Source organism: Gymnodraco acuticeps, unplaced genomic scaffold (assembly GCF_902827175.1).
Source record: "Gymnodraco acuticeps unplaced genomic scaffold, fGymAcu1.1, whole genome shotgun sequence".
Classification (NCBI taxonomy): domain Eukaryota; kingdom Metazoa; phylum Chordata; class Actinopteri; order Perciformes; family Bathydraconidae; genus Gymnodraco; species Gymnodraco acuticeps.
This window is the reverse complement of record NW_022990214.1, coordinates 765,682-787,811: the sequence shown is the minus strand read 5'-3', so window position 1 is coordinate 787,811 and position 22,130 is coordinate 765,682. Positions and strand designations below refer to the sequence as shown.

Sequence of the window (22,130 nt, the reverse complement as noted above, 5' to 3'; positions counted from 1 at the left end):
GGAGGGAGGGAGGAGGCGAGTGGGAAGAAAAGAGAAGGTACAAAAGAGCTCTTTTCTTAGGCTTAGAAAGGACATGTGGGATCTCTAAAAGGATGTTCGTTCACCATTTAAAGCCTCACTCACACTTGTCTCTAGTTTACCCAAAACATTGTGGTGCTTTTAAATCACGGTTTGTTGAAACAATAAATACATAGGCGTTTGGCCTCTTTTCTTTTCTCTAAATGCTTAGTTTGTATGTCATTTAATCCCAAAGCCTTTCCACTGATACCAAATATTCCTCTCTCTCTGCAGCTCCTCCAGTATGCCGGTGGAGACCCTGCGGCCCTCAGACGGCCGTCTGGCCGGGGCCCCTTTCACCTCTGCCATGCCCTTTAGGATACTTAACAAGGGTCCGGACTACTTTCGCCGCCAGGCTGAGCCTGGGGCCCGTAAACTGAGCGCTGTTGAGCGCCTGGAAGCCGACAAGGCCAAATACGTGAAGAGCCAGCAGGTGGCCCTCACCCGCCAGGCCCCCATCAAACCACCAATCATCCGCAAGCCGCTCATCCCTTCAGGGATGATGCTCCAGTACCAGATCAGCACTCCTCCGGCGCGGAAAGTCCCCCGCTGCCCCGCGGATGTGGAGAATGGTGGAGGTAGAGAGGGACCGGGCTGGAGAAGAGGACCTGCTCTGAACTTGGATATTCTGAATAATCTTATCAATGATGTATGTGATGGACCGATGCCCTGTTCCCAGTCCTCCTCCTCCACCTCCCCCTCCTCCTCCTCCCCTTCATCAGGAGCTAAGAGCATCGGCAGCAGCCTGTCAGCAGAACAAGAGCGAAGCAACCGACCTCTCAACAACCTCAAGCCGGTGAATCACTGCACCGTCATTTCCTCCTCCACCTCCTCCTGCACTTCCTCTCCACTCACCAACAACCTCCGGCCCCCTGCAGTAGAACTCACCCGCCGGCCGCCCCCTGTCCCGGCAAGAGTCCCCCGTATTGGGGTCCCAGCTCCGTACAGCTCCCCGAGCTTGGTGACGGTGCGCAGGGTGGACGTCCGGCCCCAGGCGGAGATCAAGAAGCCTCAGAGGGCGCTGCTGCTGCTCAGACCCAGACAGACTGCACAGGGTCAGGTGGCACACCCCCAGGTGCCTCCCCCACCACCTCCCTCTCAGAACCCCCTGCTCACCACCACCCCCTCCAAAGCTCTCCCCTCCCCTCCAGTCTACCTGCCTCCCAGTCCCATGCTGGCGCGAGCAGGCATGATCCCCCCCGCCTCCCCTGCTTTCACCCGGATATCAAACGCCAGCTCCAGAGGCTCCGCCCGTAAGCACCCGTCCCTGCACCGCTCCAAGTCGGACCTGAGCGACCGGTACTCCCGCGCCACGGCCGACCTGGAGCGCTTCTTCAACTACTGCGGGCTGGACCCGGTGGAGGTGGAGGGCATGGGGGGTGTGGAGCGCTTCACCAGAGCTAATTCAGACATTGTGTCCGTCTCCAAGCTCCGCAGCGTCAGCACGCCCAGCTCGGAGTGCGGGGAGGAGATGCTGGGGACCAGGGAGGAGGCGGACGAGGAGGACAGCACCGCCAAAGCCAACGAGAGGGCCCCCTACGGCATCTCCGTCATCGAGAGGAACGCCAGAGTCATAAAGTGGCTGTACGGCATCCGTCAGGCGCGGGACACAAACAACGCCGTCTCTAACGTATAGACTACGAAAGACTTGGATGGAGTTGAAATAATAACTTTTTGTATGTACACATACGTCTGAAGGAAGGAAAGCCCATCTTCTGCTGCCTTACATCACATTTAGGACCATCCAGTAGTGTTTTGTTCCGTTTCCTGTGAAGGCTCACACTTGTTTTGGACACACATCAGTGTTGGGGTGCAGGTCAGGACTGCTTCCCTGCAACACGACACAGACAATACTTTGACTTACCATCGGTATACAAAAGCAATAATAGACTGGTGTAAATGATGATGATGATGGTGAGGATGAAGGCAGAGGATGTTTGTGGTTCCTAATGTAAAGGTTGTGTGTGTGTGTGTGTGTGTGTGTGTGTGTGTGTGTGTGTGTGTGTGTGTGTGTGTGTGTGTGTGTGTGTGTGTGTGTGTGTGTGTGTGTGTGGTGTGTGTGTGTGTGTGTGTGTGTGTGTGTGTGTGTGTGTGTGTGTGTGTGTGTGTGTGTGTGTGTGTGTGGTGTGTGTGTGTGGTGTGTGTGTGTGTGTGTGTGTGTGTGTGTGTGTGTGTGTGTGTGTGTGTGTGTGTGTGTGTGTGTGTGTGTGTGTGTGTGTGTGTGTGTGTGTGTGTGTGTGTGTGTACCACGTTGATACTGTGAAAGTTTACATAAAAAGCTTCCATAAAACACATTTGTATTTTCAAAACAATCTTTTTGGCTGTAAGACTGTTATTATACGATATTCTGTCAGCATGCAAGTGAAACTTTGTACACATTTATTTTACGGTCATGTCAACAAAGCACACAGATAATCACTGAACAGCACAGCGTACATTCAGGTGAACTAGAGTTGATGTGGGAGCAGCTGCAGGTGGTGCTGTCTGCGTCTCACGGTAACGATGATTCTGGTGCCATGGCGAGAGAAATCTGTTTACAATGTTCTGTATGTCTCTGCACGCATGAGAGTCACATGATGAGCGGTGATCTCATAAGTGGATGGTTGAAGCAAGTGAAGCAGGAGAAAGTTATTTTGCCTCCAGTAAGAATGGAGAGGAAATGAAAGGACGGGTAAAAGGAAGAGGATACTTTTGCATGGAAAAAGTGATTTGAAAGTGGCTCAGGAAGATTTACTAAAAACTAAAAATGACCAATATTTATTTGGATAATTTAATGTATTTTTTTACATCGGACAACTTTGTGTACAGAATCTTTGCTCTTAAGTGCAATATTTCACATTTAAACACAGATCCAGACACCAGTGTGAGTGTTGTAAACCAGCAAAGTGAGACTGTTGTGTTTATTTGACTTCCTGTTTGTCAGGGTGGGAGCAAAGAGAGGACACAATGTCTGTGTGTGTGTGTCCACCCCGTTGGCGGTCTCCATCCCCTCATCTACCTTTAACTTCAGGATATTGTGTGGAGCAGCAGCAGGTTTTCCTCTCTGAACGAGGAGCAGTAGATCAGAGGGCTGGAGAACAGACGGAGAACAAAGTGTGCTGTTGAATCCGGCACTGGATGCCCAAAGAGTCTTCAATGAGAGATCCAAAATATATTCTCAACAATTAATAAAAAATGTTTTCAAGTATGTTCGTGTTTCCTGGTCTTTGTAAGTTGTCATTATGGTGGTGTCCTCCTGCTTCCACCATATGGCCGCCACTCCTCTGATTTCTTCTGTGTTTTGGGACTTTAAAAAGTGCTGCTGCCAACTCCTAGGTTTCTCATCTCAAAATCTGGTGGGGGTCCAGTTGAGCAGAGGCAGGTGTTTGGCCCCTCATTTCATTTCCTCATCAATAATTGACATGCAGAACTTCATGATATTCCCTGTCTTCAGTTTACTTTGATTGTGTCCTTATGAGAGTGCTTTATTATTTAGGTGGATGAACGTTGATGCATGTTGACACAAATGCAAACTCACTCTGCGTTAATACTTTGAATTCAGTCTCTCTCAAAGAGTTGCATCATGACAGTTTGCCAGATGCCTGTATGATGAACCACACCCTCTGAGACCCTCGTTAAGAGAGACTGCTCATTACAGTCACTGTTGGAGGGGGAAATGACTGGGTGTGAAATGATTACTTACTAGTGTAAACGTCAGCTTTTCCACCCTAATTTAGTCTTAGCCCTGTGTCAAATGTCCTTGTTTCTATCATTCCAGTGTTTTAGTCCAATTCTAGTTGAAAGTATTGGCATATCTTAGCAAGTGTTATCCTAGTCAAAGAAACTCCTTTCGTGTTATTTAGACCAGTGATTCTCAACTGGTGGGTCGCGGACCCGTTTCGAGTGGGTCGCAGATGTGTGAGTGAAGAAAAACATTTCTTTTTTTTATGTTGAAAAAAGTCAAACTTTTATTTTGAAGGCCCGATTTTCTAAGCAGTAGGCGTTGGACTGGAAGTACCAGAGAACATAAACGGTTTTGAAAACTTCTGTCACGTAGTGATCATCTTCTCAATAAAACATCTTTGCTGAGGTTTTTTCGAGTCTTCTGGCCAATCAGAATCAAGATTGTTGCCGGAAGTCCCGACGGAGAATAACTTTGCGGTAGAACTATTTATACATCCATGGGTACAACTTCAGATACAAATGAACACATAATGAAATATGATCCCCGGTTTGATGATTGACAGGTCACAGAACAATGGGAGCTATCTACCCTTACCCACAAATTAATTCACACAGACTATCTCCTCTTTGCTCTTCTCTCTGTGTGGAGCTGTCAGCTTTGTTCAGCGGTCAGAACAAAGTGAAAAACAAACAATGGCATAGAATATTATTAAAATGTTGGGTAGTAATAGATTAATTAATTTTATTCTCAGAGTGTACCAGAATGGCTAGTTTGTATGTTAGTATTTCTAAAAATCTCCCCAGACCCCCTGCTGGGGTAGATTTTCAGCATGTGTGCCTTTTTATGTTATATAGTTCAGCTTTGATTCCATCATCTCATTAAACCTTATATAAAAGCATTCTTTAGTTTTGTGAAGGGTTATATGCACTTTACTTCACTTTTATTAATATTGTATGCTGAAAAGCGTATATATTACAGCACGATTTTTTGTTGAATAGATTTGATTGGTCGCGATCTATTGACAAAGGAAAAAGTGCGTCCCGAGGCCTGACCAGTTGAGAACCACTGATTTAGACTGTTGAAATAGTTTAGTCATTAGTTTATACTCAACATGTTATACAATACAGTCTTCAGAAAAGGTTTTGTTTACCTTCATTTGAGTAAGTTACCACCATTTCCGCTAATTGTGTTTATTCTTAGCTGTTTCTGTAATCTAGTTATATATATTCATCAAATATGCAATTGATGAACATAGCCTATTTAGTCATAGGTTTTGCTAACAAAATAAAATCAGGTACTTCATGCTCTATATTTGGTAAAACATGGAGGACCATCCATCCATCCATCTTCTCCCGCTTATCCGTGGTCGGGTCGCGGGGGTAGCAGTTCCAGCAGAGAGCCCCAAACTTTCCTTTCCCTGGCGACATCAACCAGCTCTGACTGGGGGATCCCAAGGTGCTCCCAGGCCAGCGAAGAGATATAATCCCTCCACCTGGTCCTAGGTCTACCCCTTGGTCTCTTCCCAGCTGAACGTGCCTGGAACACCTCCCTAGGGAGGCGCCCAGGTGGCATCCTTACTAGGTGCCAGAACCACCTCAACTGGCTCCTTTCGACGCGAAGGAGGAGCGGTTCAACTCCGAGTCCCTCCCGGATGACTGAACTTCTCACCTTATCCCTAAGGGAGACGCCAGCCACCCTGCGGAGAAAACCCATCTCGGCCGCTTGTATCCGCGATCTCGTTCTTTCGGTCAAGACCCATCCTTCATGACCATAGGTGAGGGTAGGAACGAAAATGGCCCGGTAGACAGAGAGCTTTGCCTTCTGGCTCAGCTCTCTTTTCGTCTCAACGGTGCGGTAAAGCGACTGCGGTAAAGCGACTGCAGTACCGCTCCCGCTGCTCCGATTCTCTGGCCCATCTCACGCTCCATTGTTCACTCACTCGAGAACAAGACCCCGAGATACTTGAACTCCTTCACTTGGGGTAAGGACTCATTCCCTACTTGGAGTGGACAGTCCATCGGTTTCCTGCTGAGAACCATGGCCTCAGATTTGGAGGTGCTGATCCTCATCCCAGCCGCTTCACACTCGGTTGCGAACCGATTCAGTGAGTGCTGAAGGTCGCAGACCGATGAAGCCATTAGAACCACATCATCTGCAAAAAGCAGTGGTGCAATCCTTAGTCCACCGAACTGCAGACCCCCTCCCCCATGACTGCGCCTCGAAATCCTAGCCATGTATATTACAAACAGGATTGGTGACAAAGCGCAGCCCTGGCGGAGGCCAACCCTCACCGGAAATGGGTCCGACTTACTGCCGAGGACCCGGACACAGCTCTCGCTTTGGGAGTACAGAGATTGGATGGCCCTGAGTAGAGACCCCCTCACCCCATACTCTCGCAGCACCTCCCACAGTAACTCCCTGGGAACTCGGTCATACGCCTTCTCCAAGTCTACAAAACACATGTAGACCGGATAAGCGTACTCCCAGGCCCCCTCCAGGATCCTTGCGAGAGTAAAAAGCTGATCCGTCGTTCCACGACCAGGACGGAATCCGCATTGTTCCTCCTCAATCTGAGGTTCGACAATCGGCCTGACCCTCCTTTCGAGTACCTTACAGTAAACTCTCCCGGGGAGGCTGAGTAGTGTGATGCCTCTGTAATTGGCACACACCCTCTGATCCCCCTTTTTGAAAAGGGGAACCACCACCCTGGTCTGCCACTCCTTCGGTACTGTTTCCGACTTCCACGTAACGTTGATGAGACGTGTCAACCATGACAGTCCCTCAACACCCAGAGCCTTCAGCATTTCTGGGCGGATCTCATCCACCCCCGGGGCTTTGCCACTGTGGAGTTGTTTGACGACCTCAGTGACCTCCCCCCGGGAGATTCGTGTTGATCCCCCGTCATACTCCAGCTCTGCCTCTACCATAGAGGGCGGGGTTGTCGGGTTCAGGAGTTTCTCAAAGTGTTCCTTCCAACGCCCTAACACTCATTACATTACATTACATTGCATTTAGCTGACGCTTTTATCCAAAGCGACTTACAATAAGTACATTCGACCAGGAAGACACAACCTTGAAGAAAACAGAATCATATAAGTACATCAGGTTTCATAGAGCCAAACATTTCAAGTGCTACTCAACTGGCTTTAGATAAGCCAGTCCTTTATTAGTATATAAGTGCTTTGTTAATAAATCTATCGCTCGAAGTGGAGTCGAAAGAGATGAGTTTTCAGTTTGCGCCGGAAGATGTGCAAGCTATCTGCTGTCCTGATGTCAATGGGGAGCTCATTCCACCATCTTGGAGCCAGGATAGCAAACCCACGTGTTTTTGCTGATGGGAACTTGGGTCCCCCTCGCAGCGAGGGTGCAGCGAGTCGTTTGGCTGATGCAGAGCGTAGTGCACGCGCTGGGGTGTATGGTTTAACCATGTCCTGGATGTACGAAGGGCCAGATCCATTCGCAGCATGGTACGCAAGTACCAGTGTCTTGAAGTGGATTCTAGCAGTTACCGGAAGCCAGTGAAGGGAGCGGAGGAGCAGAGTGGTGTGGGAAAATGTAGGAATGTTGAAGACCAGACGAGCCGCTGCATTCTGGGTGAGCTGCAGAGGTCGGATGGCACATGCAGGTAGACCAGCCAGGAGGGAGTTGCAGTAGTCTAGGCGTGAGATGACGAGAGCCTGGACCAGAACCTGCGTCGCTTTCTGTGTCAGCTGGGGACGTATCTTCCTGATGTTGTAAAGCGTGTATCTGCAGCAACGGGTTGTAGCAGCGATGTTTGCAGTGAAGGACAGGTTGTTATCTAGGGTCACACCCAGATTCCTTGCAGTCTGAGTCGGGGAAACAACTGAGGTGCCGATGTTGATTGTTAGGTCAAGAGTGGGACAATCTTTTCCCGGAAGGAAAAGCAGCTCAGTCTTGTCAAGGTTGAGCTTGAGGTGATGAGCAGACATCCACTGAGAGATGTCAGCTAGACAAGCAGAGATGCGTGCGACGACCTGGGTCTCTGAGCGGGGAAAGGACAGAATTAATTGGGTGTCGTCAGCGTAGCAGTGGTATGAAAAACCATGCGGGCTAATGACTGATCCGAGCGAGTTTGTGTACAGGGAGAAGAGGAGGGGACCAAGAACAGAGCCCTGAGGGACCCCTGTAGTTAATTGACAAGGGTCGGACTCAGACTCTATCCAAGTCACCCTGTAGGTACGGTCTTTGAGGTATGAGGTGAGGAGGGAAAGTGCAGAGTCTGAAACTCCAAGTTTTTGGAGAGTGTGAAGGAGGATCTGATGATTCACCGTGTCGAATGCAGCAGACAGGTCCAACAGGATGATGACAGAGGAGAGGGATGCAGTTTTGGCAGTGTGCAGTTCCTCAGTGACAGCAATGAGAGCAGTTTCTGTGGAGTGACCTGCCTTGAAACCAGACTGGTGCGGATCCAGAAGGTTGTTCTGATTGAGATAACAGGAGAGTTGTTTAAAGACAGCGCGTTCAAGTGATTTAGACAGGAACGGGAGTAGAGAGACAGGCCTGTAGTTTATAACATCAGACGGGTTGAGAGTGGGTTTCTTTAGGAGAGGGTTTACTCTTGCCTCCTTGAGACTCCATCAGTTGAGGTCAACAACGTCCCATCCTTACTGTACACAGCATGGAGGACCAGAAGGACTTAAAACATTTACATTCTAAAGACATCCTTAAGGGTCTGAAAATAAACTATTTTTTAGTCCAATGTTCTGTTAACAAATTAGTATGCAATATAATTAGTTAATTCTTTTTTGTCAGTTTAAGTCAGACATTTTTCTTGCATGACAGGTGCACAGCAAAGTGCTTACTTTATTCAAAAGTGGGACCCTGACTGTATCACTTATTTGATAGCAGCCATTCATATTCCCTTTTCAGGACATTTGTATTGTCAGTGACAATGTTGTTGAACATTTTCAATGTGTCAGAACGGTCGCTTGATTCATAGTTTCTCGAAGATGTGACCTGTAGACTTCCTATTGCTCTCGCATTGTGTTTGGGTCAAGTTAACGTAAGCATGAATATCATCAAGTTTTTTGATTGGAGCAAGGGCTTCATAACAATGTTAGAAATGTCCATCATTAGATTTGATTTTGAAGGTCCCATTTGGTTTTAAAGTCTGTGTTGTTCCAAGTCAATTATCACCTGGTAAAGAATATCAGAGTGCTGACATCGGTATACTCGAACTCCACTATATACCAAGCATGTTCTCTTTTTGCTGCATTCCATCCTACATGACATCACTGCAGGTCAGATTTGTTTTGAACATCATTTGAATAGCAAAGTAAATATTTCCTTGATTCAAACTCTAAAGTTCCACCCTTCTGATGTTTGCTGGTTTCTGTCTGAGTTATGATAAAGCTCCCAGCCTCCTGCAGGCCTGCGACCGCTCCCACGGCCTTACATGTCGAAAATCACAGTCCCTTCATATTATGACATCATCGTGTGTGTGATCTCCTCCAGAACGTGGCCTTGATATACAGCCCCCACAATCTGCTGCTTTAGAGGATGTGGGTGGCTGGAGGATTGGAGAAGTGTGTTGGAGTGGAGCAGGCTGTTGTAAATGATAAATATTGCTGCCTGGGACTGGGCGTCATGACAGCAGCCGCCTGATGGCCCTCCCAGGCGACTAGAGCCAGCAATACTGAGATACCTAAAAAAAAAAAACTTGAAAGATCACAGCAGTTTAAAGGAATCGGAAATGGAAGAGGATGAGAGAGGAAGTTAGTGAAGGAAGATAGAGAGGAAGAGGAGAGAGAATATTGGGAAGACTAGATGGATGCTGCAAAAAGTGATCTTATGCCAATAAGTACTTATAATCAATAAGTACTGTGTCAGTTTCTAGAGCATCAAATAAGCTCAGTGTCGGAGCAGCTGTGCATCTCTATGGTTTTAATGTCCAATAAGTGAGATCAGCAACTTGGCACTGGTGGCAGGAAATACTGGCTGTATTCATTTGAACTTGAACATACTTTATCTACCCCAGGGGAAATTTGGTTTTGTGACACGGGGTGTTTCTCAATGTCGAGTACGCTTGCTTGGTAGCACATGTCTTCCGAGTCACTCGCTTCAGAAGCGAGGCAAGAATACTTCCTGGCATTCGGAAAACGAAGAGTGGAACAGGCGAGCAAGTGTGCAGGTGTGCGTCATATGAGAGGCCCCGCCTTACATTTTCCACCACAGATTTGGGGAAATTGGTCCGTGCGCAAAGCATTGTGGGGATTTTAAGACCGCGGAGTCTACACATGTGCATGCTCGAAATTTCTCCAAAAGAAGTACGCCGGGCTCGGTAGAATTCCAAGTATGCTGAACATTGGAACAGTACTTCGGCGGCACTCGATTACGTAGTATCCTTGAAATAGTGGCTCTGGAGCAGCTTTACTCGAGATTGAGAAACACCCAGAGAAACACCCAGTTACTCCATTTTAGAACGAAACAAATAAAAATGAAATCAGGAAATGACAGAGTGAGGCCTGGCAGGGCTATATACCAATAGCAGCTAATGCTTCCAGAATGCTTTCTCTCTTTAGACCAAGGTGTCCACTTGGTTTTACCAGACTGGATTCTCCATTTTGCTGAGATGTTTCAAAGTGAACCTGCTTGATAGGACACATAACAATTAAAAATGCTTTTCACGTTTTTGTGTTAGCTTCTTTGTGAACTTGACTGGGGCCCCTGATAAAGAGAAGCAGAGAACAAAACAGATTTGATGCACATGATTTGAAATCAATACAGTAATCACAGACTGACTGTAGTGGTCAAAGCTTTATTTTTATTTTGATGCATGACGCACACATTTCAAAGCTCTTCCTCAAACCTCCCTGTGAGTCTTACATAACACACAAGTCCGTCTGGCGCTACAATTCCCAGTGTTGTCATCCCGTGACATCTCATCATTACATAACCGAACACCTCTGACCCGCTCCCCAGGGCGACGGAGAGTCAAAAGGCTAAACGCTCTCGCTTTGGGAGAGGAACACATGTCCACGTATGATAAGACGTCTCCCTGTGGACAGATGAGGATAACAGCATCTCTGTGTCCTCCTCATGCTCTCCTCCTGTCCCCACAGAGGCTGACCATATGTCCATATTTACTGAGAGATCAGCTGGGCTTTGGCATCCTGTCAGATCACACACACAGTTTGGATTCGCCTGTGTTCTCTGTTGCGTGTCTCTGCCTTGTTGTTTTTCCAAGTGTGTGTGCATGACTAAATGATTTCTGTGGTGCTTACATGCAGAGGATGTTTGAAATCTTTTGGGATGGGAAATGTGTTTTCTCTTTGCGTGCATGCATACTTAAATCTGAATGTATGTGTCAGCTCATGTGTATGTGTGACGGGGGGGTTAGGTTAGGAACAGTTTGTTGCTTGATCCCAGTAGTAGCACTAATGTATGACAAAGCTTGAACGGCCTCAGTGCAGGGAGTGATAAGCTGATTAAGGCGCTGGGGCAGATGGGATCTCTGTGTGTGTGTGTGTGTGTGTGTGTGTGTGTGTGTGTGTGTGTGGTGTGTGTGTGTGTGTGTGTGTGTGTGTGTGTGTGTGTGTGTGTGTGTGTGTGTGTGTGTGTGTGTGTGTGTGTGTGTGTGTGTGTGTGTGTGTGTGTGTGTGTGTGTGTGTGTGTGTGTGTGTGTGTGTGTGTGTGTGTGTGTGTGTGTGTGTGTGTGTGTGTGTGTGTGTGTGTGTGTCACTGGGAGCGACTGTGCAACCCGTGGGAAAACAAAACTGGGTTGTCTGTGTTAGCTTAACGCGTTGTTGCAGAGGCCTTATCTGTGGACATCCATCCCTCCATCCCTCCATCTTCCTCTCTTTGTCTCTATCTGTTCATTTCAATCATATCAGCCGCTGGGCGCAGCTGAACACAGCCAGCTCTGCTTTGTTTAGGCTCTGCTGTAGATTTGGATCAGACAGGATCAAACAGTCTTATTCTGGCATTTAAATGTGATGGTGAACAGTTACATAGATTCCCATGTAAAACATTTGAAGAATTCAGTGGATTATTTGGAAATATTAAGAGTATGTTATTGTATAAGGGTCATTGAAGCTACAACAAAATTAAGAAGCAGGAGAGAAGAGTAATATTCAGAAAGAAATGCCTGCATTTTCTAGATTTAAGTAGAACGTTTCCTCAAAAATTAAAGTGATGCCTGCAGTGGGTCACCTGATCAAATTATTCCTTGCAATGTGATTTAGCAACAAGGAACTACTGGTGATTTTAGGTTAAGATATAACCATTGCTGTGAATTGGACCAGAAGAAAACAATGGACTGAATTTGATGAGTTTTTTAATAGACAGATCAAGGCAATTGTTCATGTTCCTCTTCACTAATGTGTGCAACTTGTGCTATTCCATGTGTTCTGATGAGGTAATCCAACTAGGTGAAAACGTGGTTCTTCGTCAAAAACAAACACCATCTTTGACTTTTTGTTTCTAATCTTTAATATACTACTTTTTTCGCAGAGAATTTCCAAGTTGTCTTTGTTCTTTAAAACTTAACTTTCCGCTGCATATTACCCCCAACTCTGGCTTACATAATGATAAGTTTGACTTTTTCTAACGATGTTTCTTCTGTGGTTGAGATGTTTGGGCTGAAATTGAGAGACAGAGCTGTCTTTGTTTTTAGTATTTTGGCAGCCTGCAATAACACAGTATTATTTGTTGCTTTGAATAAAAAAGACACTGAGATTTGTATCCCCCCCCATCCTGTCTAAACTAAGCCTTTGCTGCCGCCTAAGTAACTGCTTTGGGTCAGTTCATCGTGCACAGCAGACCATACGTTAAAAAGTGCAATGAGGAAAGTTCAAAATCCAAATTGTGTTTAGACCCTATACTGTTGCTCTGTTGATAGCCCCATGCCGATGCTGCCACAGCTCCCTCCACCACTGACCTGATACTTCTATGCAGGGGCGCCGTAAGGGGGTGAAAAGTTAGGACGATTCTTAGGGCCCGTGACTGACAGGGGCCCAAACTATTTTAGAACATTAAGAAAAAATGGTTTAAGTAACCAATGTGATATCTTTTCATGGGGCCCAAAATCCCTGGCAGCGCCCCTGCTTCTATGCTACATTATTGCTATTTTTGTATTTAAAGGTCTCCTATTATACTATTTGTAGGCATATATTATAGGTCTCAGATATATAAAAAACATGTCTATGAAGTGTTTTGCTCAAAATACCAAACAGATCACCCATTCTAGCCATGCCTCATACCCCTCTATTTCAGCTCTGTTAGAGAAGTGCTGATTCTGGGTCCGTAGCTTTAAAAAAAAAAAGAAATTGAGAGGAGAGCTCATGCAGGAGAATTCTACCCAGACAGTCAGCTAAACTAAACGCCATATTATGTTCCAAACCACATCAAGGATTATTTCTGAAACAGTATGGAGCTCAAATACTTTTTCTCTTGCGGGTTTACCACAAGGTGAGTACCTTTTATATCCTCTTCTTTACGCATACTCTCTCCAGTACAGTGTTAGCGATGCTTGCTAATTAATGTAAGGCAAGGCAAGGCAAGTTTATTTATATAGCACCTTTCAACACAAGGCAATTCAAAGTGCTTTACAAAAAACGAAAGACATTAAGAAAATGACATTTAAAATCAGTCATTAAAAAGAAAAGATAATAAAAGAAACATTAAAATAAAAAATACATGGATAAAAGTTACAGTGCAGTCTAAGATATGAATAGTTAAATTAAAAGGAGCGACAAAAAGAAAAGTCTTCAGCCGGGATTTAAAAGTAGTCAGAGTTGCAGCGGACCTGCAGGTTTCTGGGAGTTTGTTCCAGATATTTGGAGCATAATAACTGAACGCTGCTTTACCATGTTTAGTTCTGACTCTGGGGACAGAAAGCTGACCAGTCCCTGAAGACCTGAGAGATCTGGATGGTTCATCATTTAGCAGGAGGTCAGAAATGTATTTTGGGCCTAAACCATTCAGTGCTTTATAAACCAGCAGCAGTATTTTGAAATCTATTCTTTGACACACAGGAAGCCAGTGTAAAGACTTCAGAACAGGAGTGATGTGATCCACTTTCTTAGTGTTAGTGAACAATGTAAACAAAGACCATACGAGGGGTGGAGGTATGCCCATTATTTTATATCACGCAGTCTATTCTTCTTCTCTGTCTTCCGGTTGTTGCCTGTATTAAATGACAAATACACACTACCGCCATGGATTTGATATGAACGAGGCGGCAGTTAGCAGCTAGCGGCTAGCTATTAATGATCTAGTGATATCGGTAATATTATCTCCATTTAATACAACATTTACGGTACAAGATTCAATCATACAGCCCATGTAGTATGACAATGAATTACAGCAAACATGTGCAATATATCCATTATTACAGCTCCGTGGGATGGCAGTAAGACGATATGGATCCGTTCCCATTGTGCATCCATGGGTAAAGATAAACGCAACTCAACATTGGTTCCTCATACAGCATCTCTGTAAACTACGTGTATTCACTGAATTCCACTCTCTGCCTTTAACGCTCGTTGTAGCTCCAAAAGCTCCAGCCAGAGCCTGGCTCCAGCACCCTCCCTGTGAGCACAGTGTGCTCTGATTGGTCGGGACACGTAACATGAACGTGCCGGGCTGCGCGGTCCCGTGGATTAGATGCGCGTTCATAATGCAGAGGGAAATAACTCTCAGAATAACGTTATTAGCAAATGTTTTACAACTTGAGGAACGAATGTTTTTTTTAATAAGGGCTATACAAGTGTCATACTGGGTAGTTTATTTAGTTAAAAAAATTATCCAACGAGTTACAGACCACTCTTTCCCCCATGTAAGTCAATGGGAAAAGCTGTTTTCGGGCTGGCAACCAAACCGGAAGTGTAGTACCGCCGTTTGGCCAGCCACGAACTATTTTCATCTGAGTCCGGCGCACTACCTGGGGCTTGACTACCGCCGCCTGACTGGTAAGGAAAGTTATTGCCACTCACGCATGCGCAGTTTGTACGTGCTCGGCGAGGAAAGTACGGAGTAAAGGTAAAGATACCGAGTTACTTTACTGTAGATAGTAACGAAGTAGTGTAATATATACATTTTTTTAAAGTATACATTTATAATTTGTAGTCCGGACCATGGACAATGCAGCTTCCTTGCATTGACAGTTGTTCTGTGTTGAATTTCTGCTGAGTTTCCCTTTGCCTCATTTTCTATTTTGTGTACCTGCTCTGGTGTAAATGAGTGTGGTGCTGGTTTGATGAAGCCTAATTTGATGAAGTTTCAAATTAATTTCGGAAATATTTCGTAATATAGTTGTCTTTGTCACATTTTATTTGGCATTATTAAATAATTATACACATTTACAGATACTTTACATAATATGAGTGATAACACGTGTTATAAGGGCTATCTTTTCACAATAGGTGTGCCTTGATGATTTTTTTTACTTGTCCTTTGGTGTGCCTTGGGCACAACAAGTTTGGGAACCACTGGCATAATGATAGTGGGCGTCTGAGGGTGTCATTACTGAGAAATGTCAAAGAAATTCAAAACCTTACATTTTAAAACAGGTTTGCATTCCTCCACTTAAGGTGACGTTATCATTGGAAACAATAAAAACGAACTATTTTGATGTAGAATTTATAAATTGAATCGTTAGAGCAGAACAAAATGGTTGTATTGTAGCCTGAGTTCCGTGCAGCCCTAGTTTCAACAGGTGGAAACATGGTCCATATAATGTGAATACATGCAGAAGTAGACAGTAAGAGGCCCCTGACATCAGGTCTATTTGTTAAAATAGTAGGGGCTCTTCACTCTGCATAGCAGTATGAATAGCCTTAAAAAAACAAACAACCCACTCCGTGGTAACGAGAGTCATATTTCTGACCCATATGCCCTAAGTGAAGCCGTTAGTCTCATCTAACTGACCCAAGGGTTGGTGCTGGTGTGACAGTTCCAAGTGTTCCAGCTTCCAGTTCATGGCCTCGGTGGGGGGGAGCAGACCCACGTGAGACAGTGTCAATGGCTGTATTGTTCAGTGTGAGGAGCGTCATTCTCTCTGGGAGCAGGAATGGTGTCCATTCTCGGACCAAACCATTAATGTCATGTAGAGCAGCCATAGCATCTCTGTGACTGCACTCAGCCGGACTGTAGCAGGGTAGAACTGGGTGACTCTTAGTGAAGCTGTCCAACGCCATTAGACAAAATGGAACCACGTGCTAACAAAAAGGACACAGGGTCATCAAGTCTCTCTTTACCATTGGCCTAATCATAAACAAATTAGTGGGAAAAATGTGGAACACTAATCCATCATGTGGAATGTTGAGTTAATTTAAATAATTACTTATGGGTTGAAATCAAATTAACATTAACATTAGAACCAAAGTCAGTTAACAAATTGGACTTGCACAGATCAGTAATCAATACACCATTTTTCCAGCTCCGTGATGAAAAACGATAACAGGCAGGGATGCAAACTTGTCATCAATAAAATATTATTGGGGTATGGACAGGGTTGCTAACTTTGGGTACCTGGCTGGAGTGAGATTTTGATATCATGGGTTTAATTACACACATGCGCACGAAGCGACTGCTATCGTGTCCGTAGCGGGACCTTAGCATATATTTAGGATATATATATATAATATATATATACAAATACACAATATTGGACACAGACTATAAAGGGCACACAGTTTCATTAAATAATGAAAGTCAAACACATGTTTGTTTCCACTGTTTTATTGTGTGCCTGTCGCGAAAAGCAACTTATTGACTTATCGGCTCCCGAGTATTTGTGTTAGATAATCTATGGTAGGGCTAACCCATACAGTGGTGGGGCTCAAATCAGTATTTGAAATGTAATTACATACACGCTATATCGCCCCCTTGTCAGTGAAACGCCACGCGTGAGGTTTAGAATATTTCCCTGTCTCAATCCTAATTGAACTGTATGAAATTAAAATAAAATAAAAACATTTGTCTTGTAGTAAATAAAAAAAAAGGCGACCTGGAGCCAATCCTGCCATTTCCTCACAAGTGAAAGAGTTCACATGCTGAAAACCCAACCCCCGCAGGGGGTCTGGGGGGATTCTCCCCCAGGAGATTTTTGAAATACTAACATAAAATACACATTCTCTCTTTTAGAGGAAAAAATAAATCCATCTATAACTACGCGACATATTTAAATGAAGCTGAAACTGCTGCTCCTCCCATAGGGAAGAGGCTGTGTGAATTACTTCGAATTACTTTGAAATTACCCCATTGTTCTTTGTGTCAAAATGGAAGGTTTCTGGCTAACGTTAGCTTAGGTACTCAGATCTTATTCTTGAGTACAAGTAGAAGTACCAGAGTGTAGGAATACTAAGTTACAGTAAAAGTACTGCATTCAAAATGTTACTCAAGTAAAAGTATAAAAGTATTGTCATCAAAATATAGTGAAAATAGCGACAGTAAAAGTAGTCATTGTGCAGATTGGTTTATTTCAGAATAATATATATGATATGTTTTATAATGATTGATCATTAAAGTGTTCTCAAGGCTGGTAAAGGTGCAGCTAGTTTGAATGACTTTGTATACTGCAGGGTAGCTGGTGGATTTACTCCAGGTGGAACTAAAATCTGATTCAACACTTGGTTATATTTCACATCATTCATCCACATCTGTGAAGTAACTAAAGGTATTAAATACATGTAGTGGAGTAAAAGTACACCATGTACCACTGAACTGTAGTGGAGTAGAAACATAAAGCAGCAAAACATTTTAGATACTCAAATAAAGTACCAGTATCTCAAAATTGTGCCCAAGTATAGGACTTGTGGAGTTTATGAACTTAGTTACTTTACACCAGTGGCTATACAGATAGAAAGACTAAGCCTTGCACAGAGGCAAGAAAAGACATTTTCAAAATGCTCAAAAGTTCTGCCAAAAAAAAGTGACTGCTGAAATTAGATCTTCCTTTGTGCTCAAACTCATAAAACCCCCAAGGCAGTGCTGTGGTCTGCTTCAAATTATCTTCTCCTTCCAGAGGTCACGCCTGTCTCTGACCTCGTGTCTTGCGTTTTATTTTATTTTCTTCTTCTGCAGCACCAAGCAGAGTAGAGAAAAGGAGGGGATTTTGACTAGAAATAATTTCAAACAGTTAAATAAAGAATGTTGAACTATATTTAAAACTGTAATTGAACTTCAACTCATATCCATTATCTGATTCCAGTGGCCAGTTGGAAACAGATAATGACAAAGTTTTCATTTTGCATCAATCGTGCAAAAAGGTTCAATCACCATTGTGTCTAAGTCTTGTCTTATCTGCTTTGTTTCGGAATGTGTTCAATACATTAGGTTATTTTATTTTCATTATTACCATACAATACATAGATTAAGAATAAATGAAACAAATAATACAACATTGACCTATTTGAGCAGACAGATGACCCGCAGTTATGCCTCTGAGGTTCCCGGGTGTAAAACAGAGGCTTTTTTGCTATTTATTTTCCTTTTGCGGAAATTTAGATTAATTTTACCTTGGCTGTGGACTGAATAATTTATTAGTTGTTACAAAAACATGCACAAGACGGCAGGTATACAAACAAACACGAAACAATTATACAAACAAACATGAACCCGCAACAAATATCAGGTGACAGCTAAACTCATCCAGTTTAATTTTAATCCGAATTAGGGAAACTTCAGCGGGGGTAGGGAAATATCAGTACTTATTTTTACTTATTGTTTTTTGTATTTTTATTTTTATTTTTTATTTTTTTTAAAAAACAAAATCCAATTCAATAATCCGTAAATTTATTAAACACAGTGTGAATGTAATATTCTGCCACCACCCTTCCCATTTAATATCTCAATTTAGTTCTTGAGCTTATGGTGTGATTAACAGAAAATACAAGTCTGTGTTGTTAAACATTAATTCAGTTGATGAGCAATAAACGACCTTATTCTCAATCAAAACCACTATGCAAATGTAGTGGTAAAACTGCTCAACCGACCGAGAGCAGAGATATTAATTAATTTAATTAATTCTAAGAACGGAATCTGCTGAAGAGTAATAACCACATTATTCTCAATCAGCAACCACTATGCTAATTTAGTGGTGCTCTGCCCTCCCCGATCCGGAGAGAGCAGAGACCTTTTAATGAATTCAGTACCCTTTATTTTAACAACAGCCAAATTCAACAACCCCTCAGTTTATGAAACACAGCGTGACGTAATATTTCGTATCACGTTTCCCGTTAATAAGAGTTCTGTTTAGTTCCAAAACTCATAATGGTGCGATTTAAAAATAATACGACACTGTGCTCTGTTTCGTGTGCTGCTCCCCACAGGGGGGGGGGGGGGAATTACCCACACCCTCTTCCTGCAGCAGCAACAGGGTGATTTCGAGGCGAGTTGATTTAACTAGTTAAACCGTTGAAATCTCCAGAATTCGGCGATTCGTTTCAGTACAAATCTTTACATTGCTTTTAAAACCGAAGTTCCACATTACTGATGCCCTCTTTAAGGTCTCTCCGAATATTTGCCGTGCACACACACAGAGGAAACCAAAAATATTGCATCTATCTGTTCCACAGGTAATTTTATACCGTCAATCACAGAGTCTGGCGAGGCAATGTCATAATATAGATTTGAAATTACACTCACCAGCTCGACGATTTGTTGGTAACCGTTCGCGACGCCAATTGTGAAGTAAAAACTTCTTTGCAGCAATGTTGAGCGCATCATCAAATGAGGGAAACTGGATTCGCCTGTCAATACACTGATATTTATTGAGAGACAGACAATTACATACGGCCGGGAGATCATCCTAGTTTCACACTGTCCTTGTGCTCCACCAAGGTAATCTCTGCCCCAAAAGACACAAAACATCTAACCAACACGAGGAGAGGCGGGCTTCCAGAAAGCCCGCGTATACCTAATTAGTAGCAGATGTGAGACAATAGTCTACTTGTCTCAAAGAGATCCAGACAAGCCTCAACCTACACAGGGGTCTTTGACTGACTACAAGCAGATGTTTGCAGTATCACAGATTCTATAAAACAATAAGAAACTCTATAAACAGATCAGATGAAAATATTCTCTTACAACCCATACTGGCACCAGGTCCAAGGGCAGCTGCACATCACAGACCGGAGTCTCTGCTACTTTGTTGTGTGGACCACGCAGGAGGCGATCATCATACCCATCCCCAAAGACCCTGCATGGCATGGAAATCTCCTCCTCCTGGAACAATTCTACACCCAGCATATGCTGCCTGTTTTGGCCAGTAGAGAGGAGGACATTTAAATAAACATACTCTTAACACCCTTGGACTCTGCGTTGTGTTTCGTATGTGTGATGGGGTGTTATGCAGGGGGGAGGAAAACAGGACACAGCAGATTGGGATTGTGGTGGAGATGCTGAGCAGTTATTTAATTGTTGCATGTAATTATTATTATACTGCGTGCTTCTTAGTTATTCCATCTTTTGCTGTAACATGGATCTGTATGTATATTTACTTGTTATCTACCACACTTCCTTCTACATCATACACCATCATTATACATGATGGTGTATATAGGATATATATATTTGTATACATATCTGTAAATTGTATAATTTTATTTAAACGTCTTTTTGATCTCTCTGTCTATAAACACAAACTGAGTAAGATTGACAATAAAGTTGACTTTGAAAAATATATATATTCTTTATGAAAATAGTTGACTGTTGTCAAATGAATCCAAATGAAACGTTGGACTGAACAACAACTACGCCTTTAAATCTCTACGGACTGTTTTTCAGTGGGATGGCAAGTTCCTATCTTTAAACATTTATTATTTTTTTCTCAGAACAGATTTGATTTTCTGAAGTTAATTGAACTTTGCCGACCATGTAAGGTCATTATTAAAAGGTACAATCAATTTGTTTAGGGTTGACTAAAATAATGAAAAACATTTCATTTGGATAATTTACTGACAGAATAAGAAACTCAATGATGCTCTACTCACCTGTTCCCTTTTTATAAAGTGAAACAGTTGAAATGATAGATTTTAGTAAACTTAAAAACAACCTTCTCCAAAAAGCTATCAAGGAATATACCGAATACTTGTTTTAGAACTTTATTACATATTTTTATATAAATAGTTTGAATGATCCATAATTGACAGAAGCTTGTGTTTACACTGACCTGTTACTCATATATTAATGTCTTTGTAACTTCAGTAAACCACTACCTCACTCATTTCTTTCATTCATCACGGTTCAGTAAACTAAGTGATACATGAACCAGTTTAATCATTATAATAACGTAGGATTGCAACTCTTTTAAAATGTAGGTGGCTCTTAAAAGAGCCGTTGTGTTTGGGTGTGCTGGTCTCAGGTCAGTCTAAGCCCTCTCTCCGCGGATGCGGCGGGCCAGCTGGATGTCCTTGGGCATGATGGTGACTCTCTTTGCTTGGTTCATCTTACTGGGGGGCAGCTACATGGTTGTCGGTGCAGTCCACAATCATTGCGCAGTTGAAGGCAGAATGAATTTATTATTGACTCCGAATGAAGCACAACTTCATGTCATACAATACAATGACTTTATTTGTAATTGTGTAAAAAGATACGAGCATTGATTAGCAAGCAGGACCTGCAGGAACAGAGAATGGTGATGTATGGAGCTGGGAAGAGAGAAGAATAAAGAAAACAGATCAACTTTATTATCGGATATTACAAATTCAATTTCAAAACAAGTTGGCGCTCCTACAGTTTTCTAGTATGTAAAGATGATTTCACATGACCTATGCAAAATATCACACTCAATACATGTGTGTCTCTGGGGGGTGCATTGTGCCTATGATGTATATAAATAATATCAAAAGTTTCACGAAATACTTACCATCATGTTTGGTTACTGTTTAACATTTTGGTTTACTTCATGTAATAAAATAATAACTTCATGGTAAGGCTACTAAAAATGACAAGGCTAAGTAATGTAATGCTAACTAACGTGCTCGCTACTCGTCGCTACTAGCTAGGTAGCTAACTTGACTATGTTCCATGCACAACATGTATATTACCTATGATATTACCTGATATGTCTGATCCTTTCATCAGACGGGAAGCGATAGAACGAGCAAGTGGTAAGATCACTTTTGTGATTACAACCTGGTACAAAGCACACAGGCATCTTGTAAAAGTGAACCAACCACTTGGAGCATTATCGCCTGTGACATCACTTACGCGACCCAGAATGGGATTTGGGATTTGTAGTCTTTGTAGTAGCGTATTTTTCATAGTCTTATATTTCAGCAGTTTTACGACAAAATGTGACTTTTTTGACATGGAAATGATTGTTTAAGATTGACAAACATCATATGTGTAGTTCATGGCACAATTCAAACGGGATCAAAAGATACGTGTTCTCTCTCCATTGAATTCAATGTACATTTTTCGCTTCCGGGGTCCCATGGTCCGG

The 22,130-nt window shown here is 43.2% G+C and overlaps 1 protein-coding gene across 3 annotated transcripts in view; it reads left to right on the top strand.

The window, feature by feature from the left end:
- Positions 1-2,082, top strand: part of wu:fa11c10 (protein FAM110B) — a 60,858-nt gene extending 58,776 nt beyond the window's left edge. For all 3 annotated transcript variants that reach the window (XM_034218513.1, XM_034218511.1, XM_034218512.1), the window contains one exon: positions 292-2,082. In XM_034218513.1, the coding sequence (XP_034074404.1) occupies positions 302-1,693 (1,392 nt within the window). In that variant the 5' untranslated portion in view covers positions 292-301 and the 3' untranslated portion in view covers positions 1,694-2,082. The remainder of the gene's footprint in view (positions 1-291) is intronic.
- Positions 2,083-22,130: the final 20,048 nt, after the last annotated feature.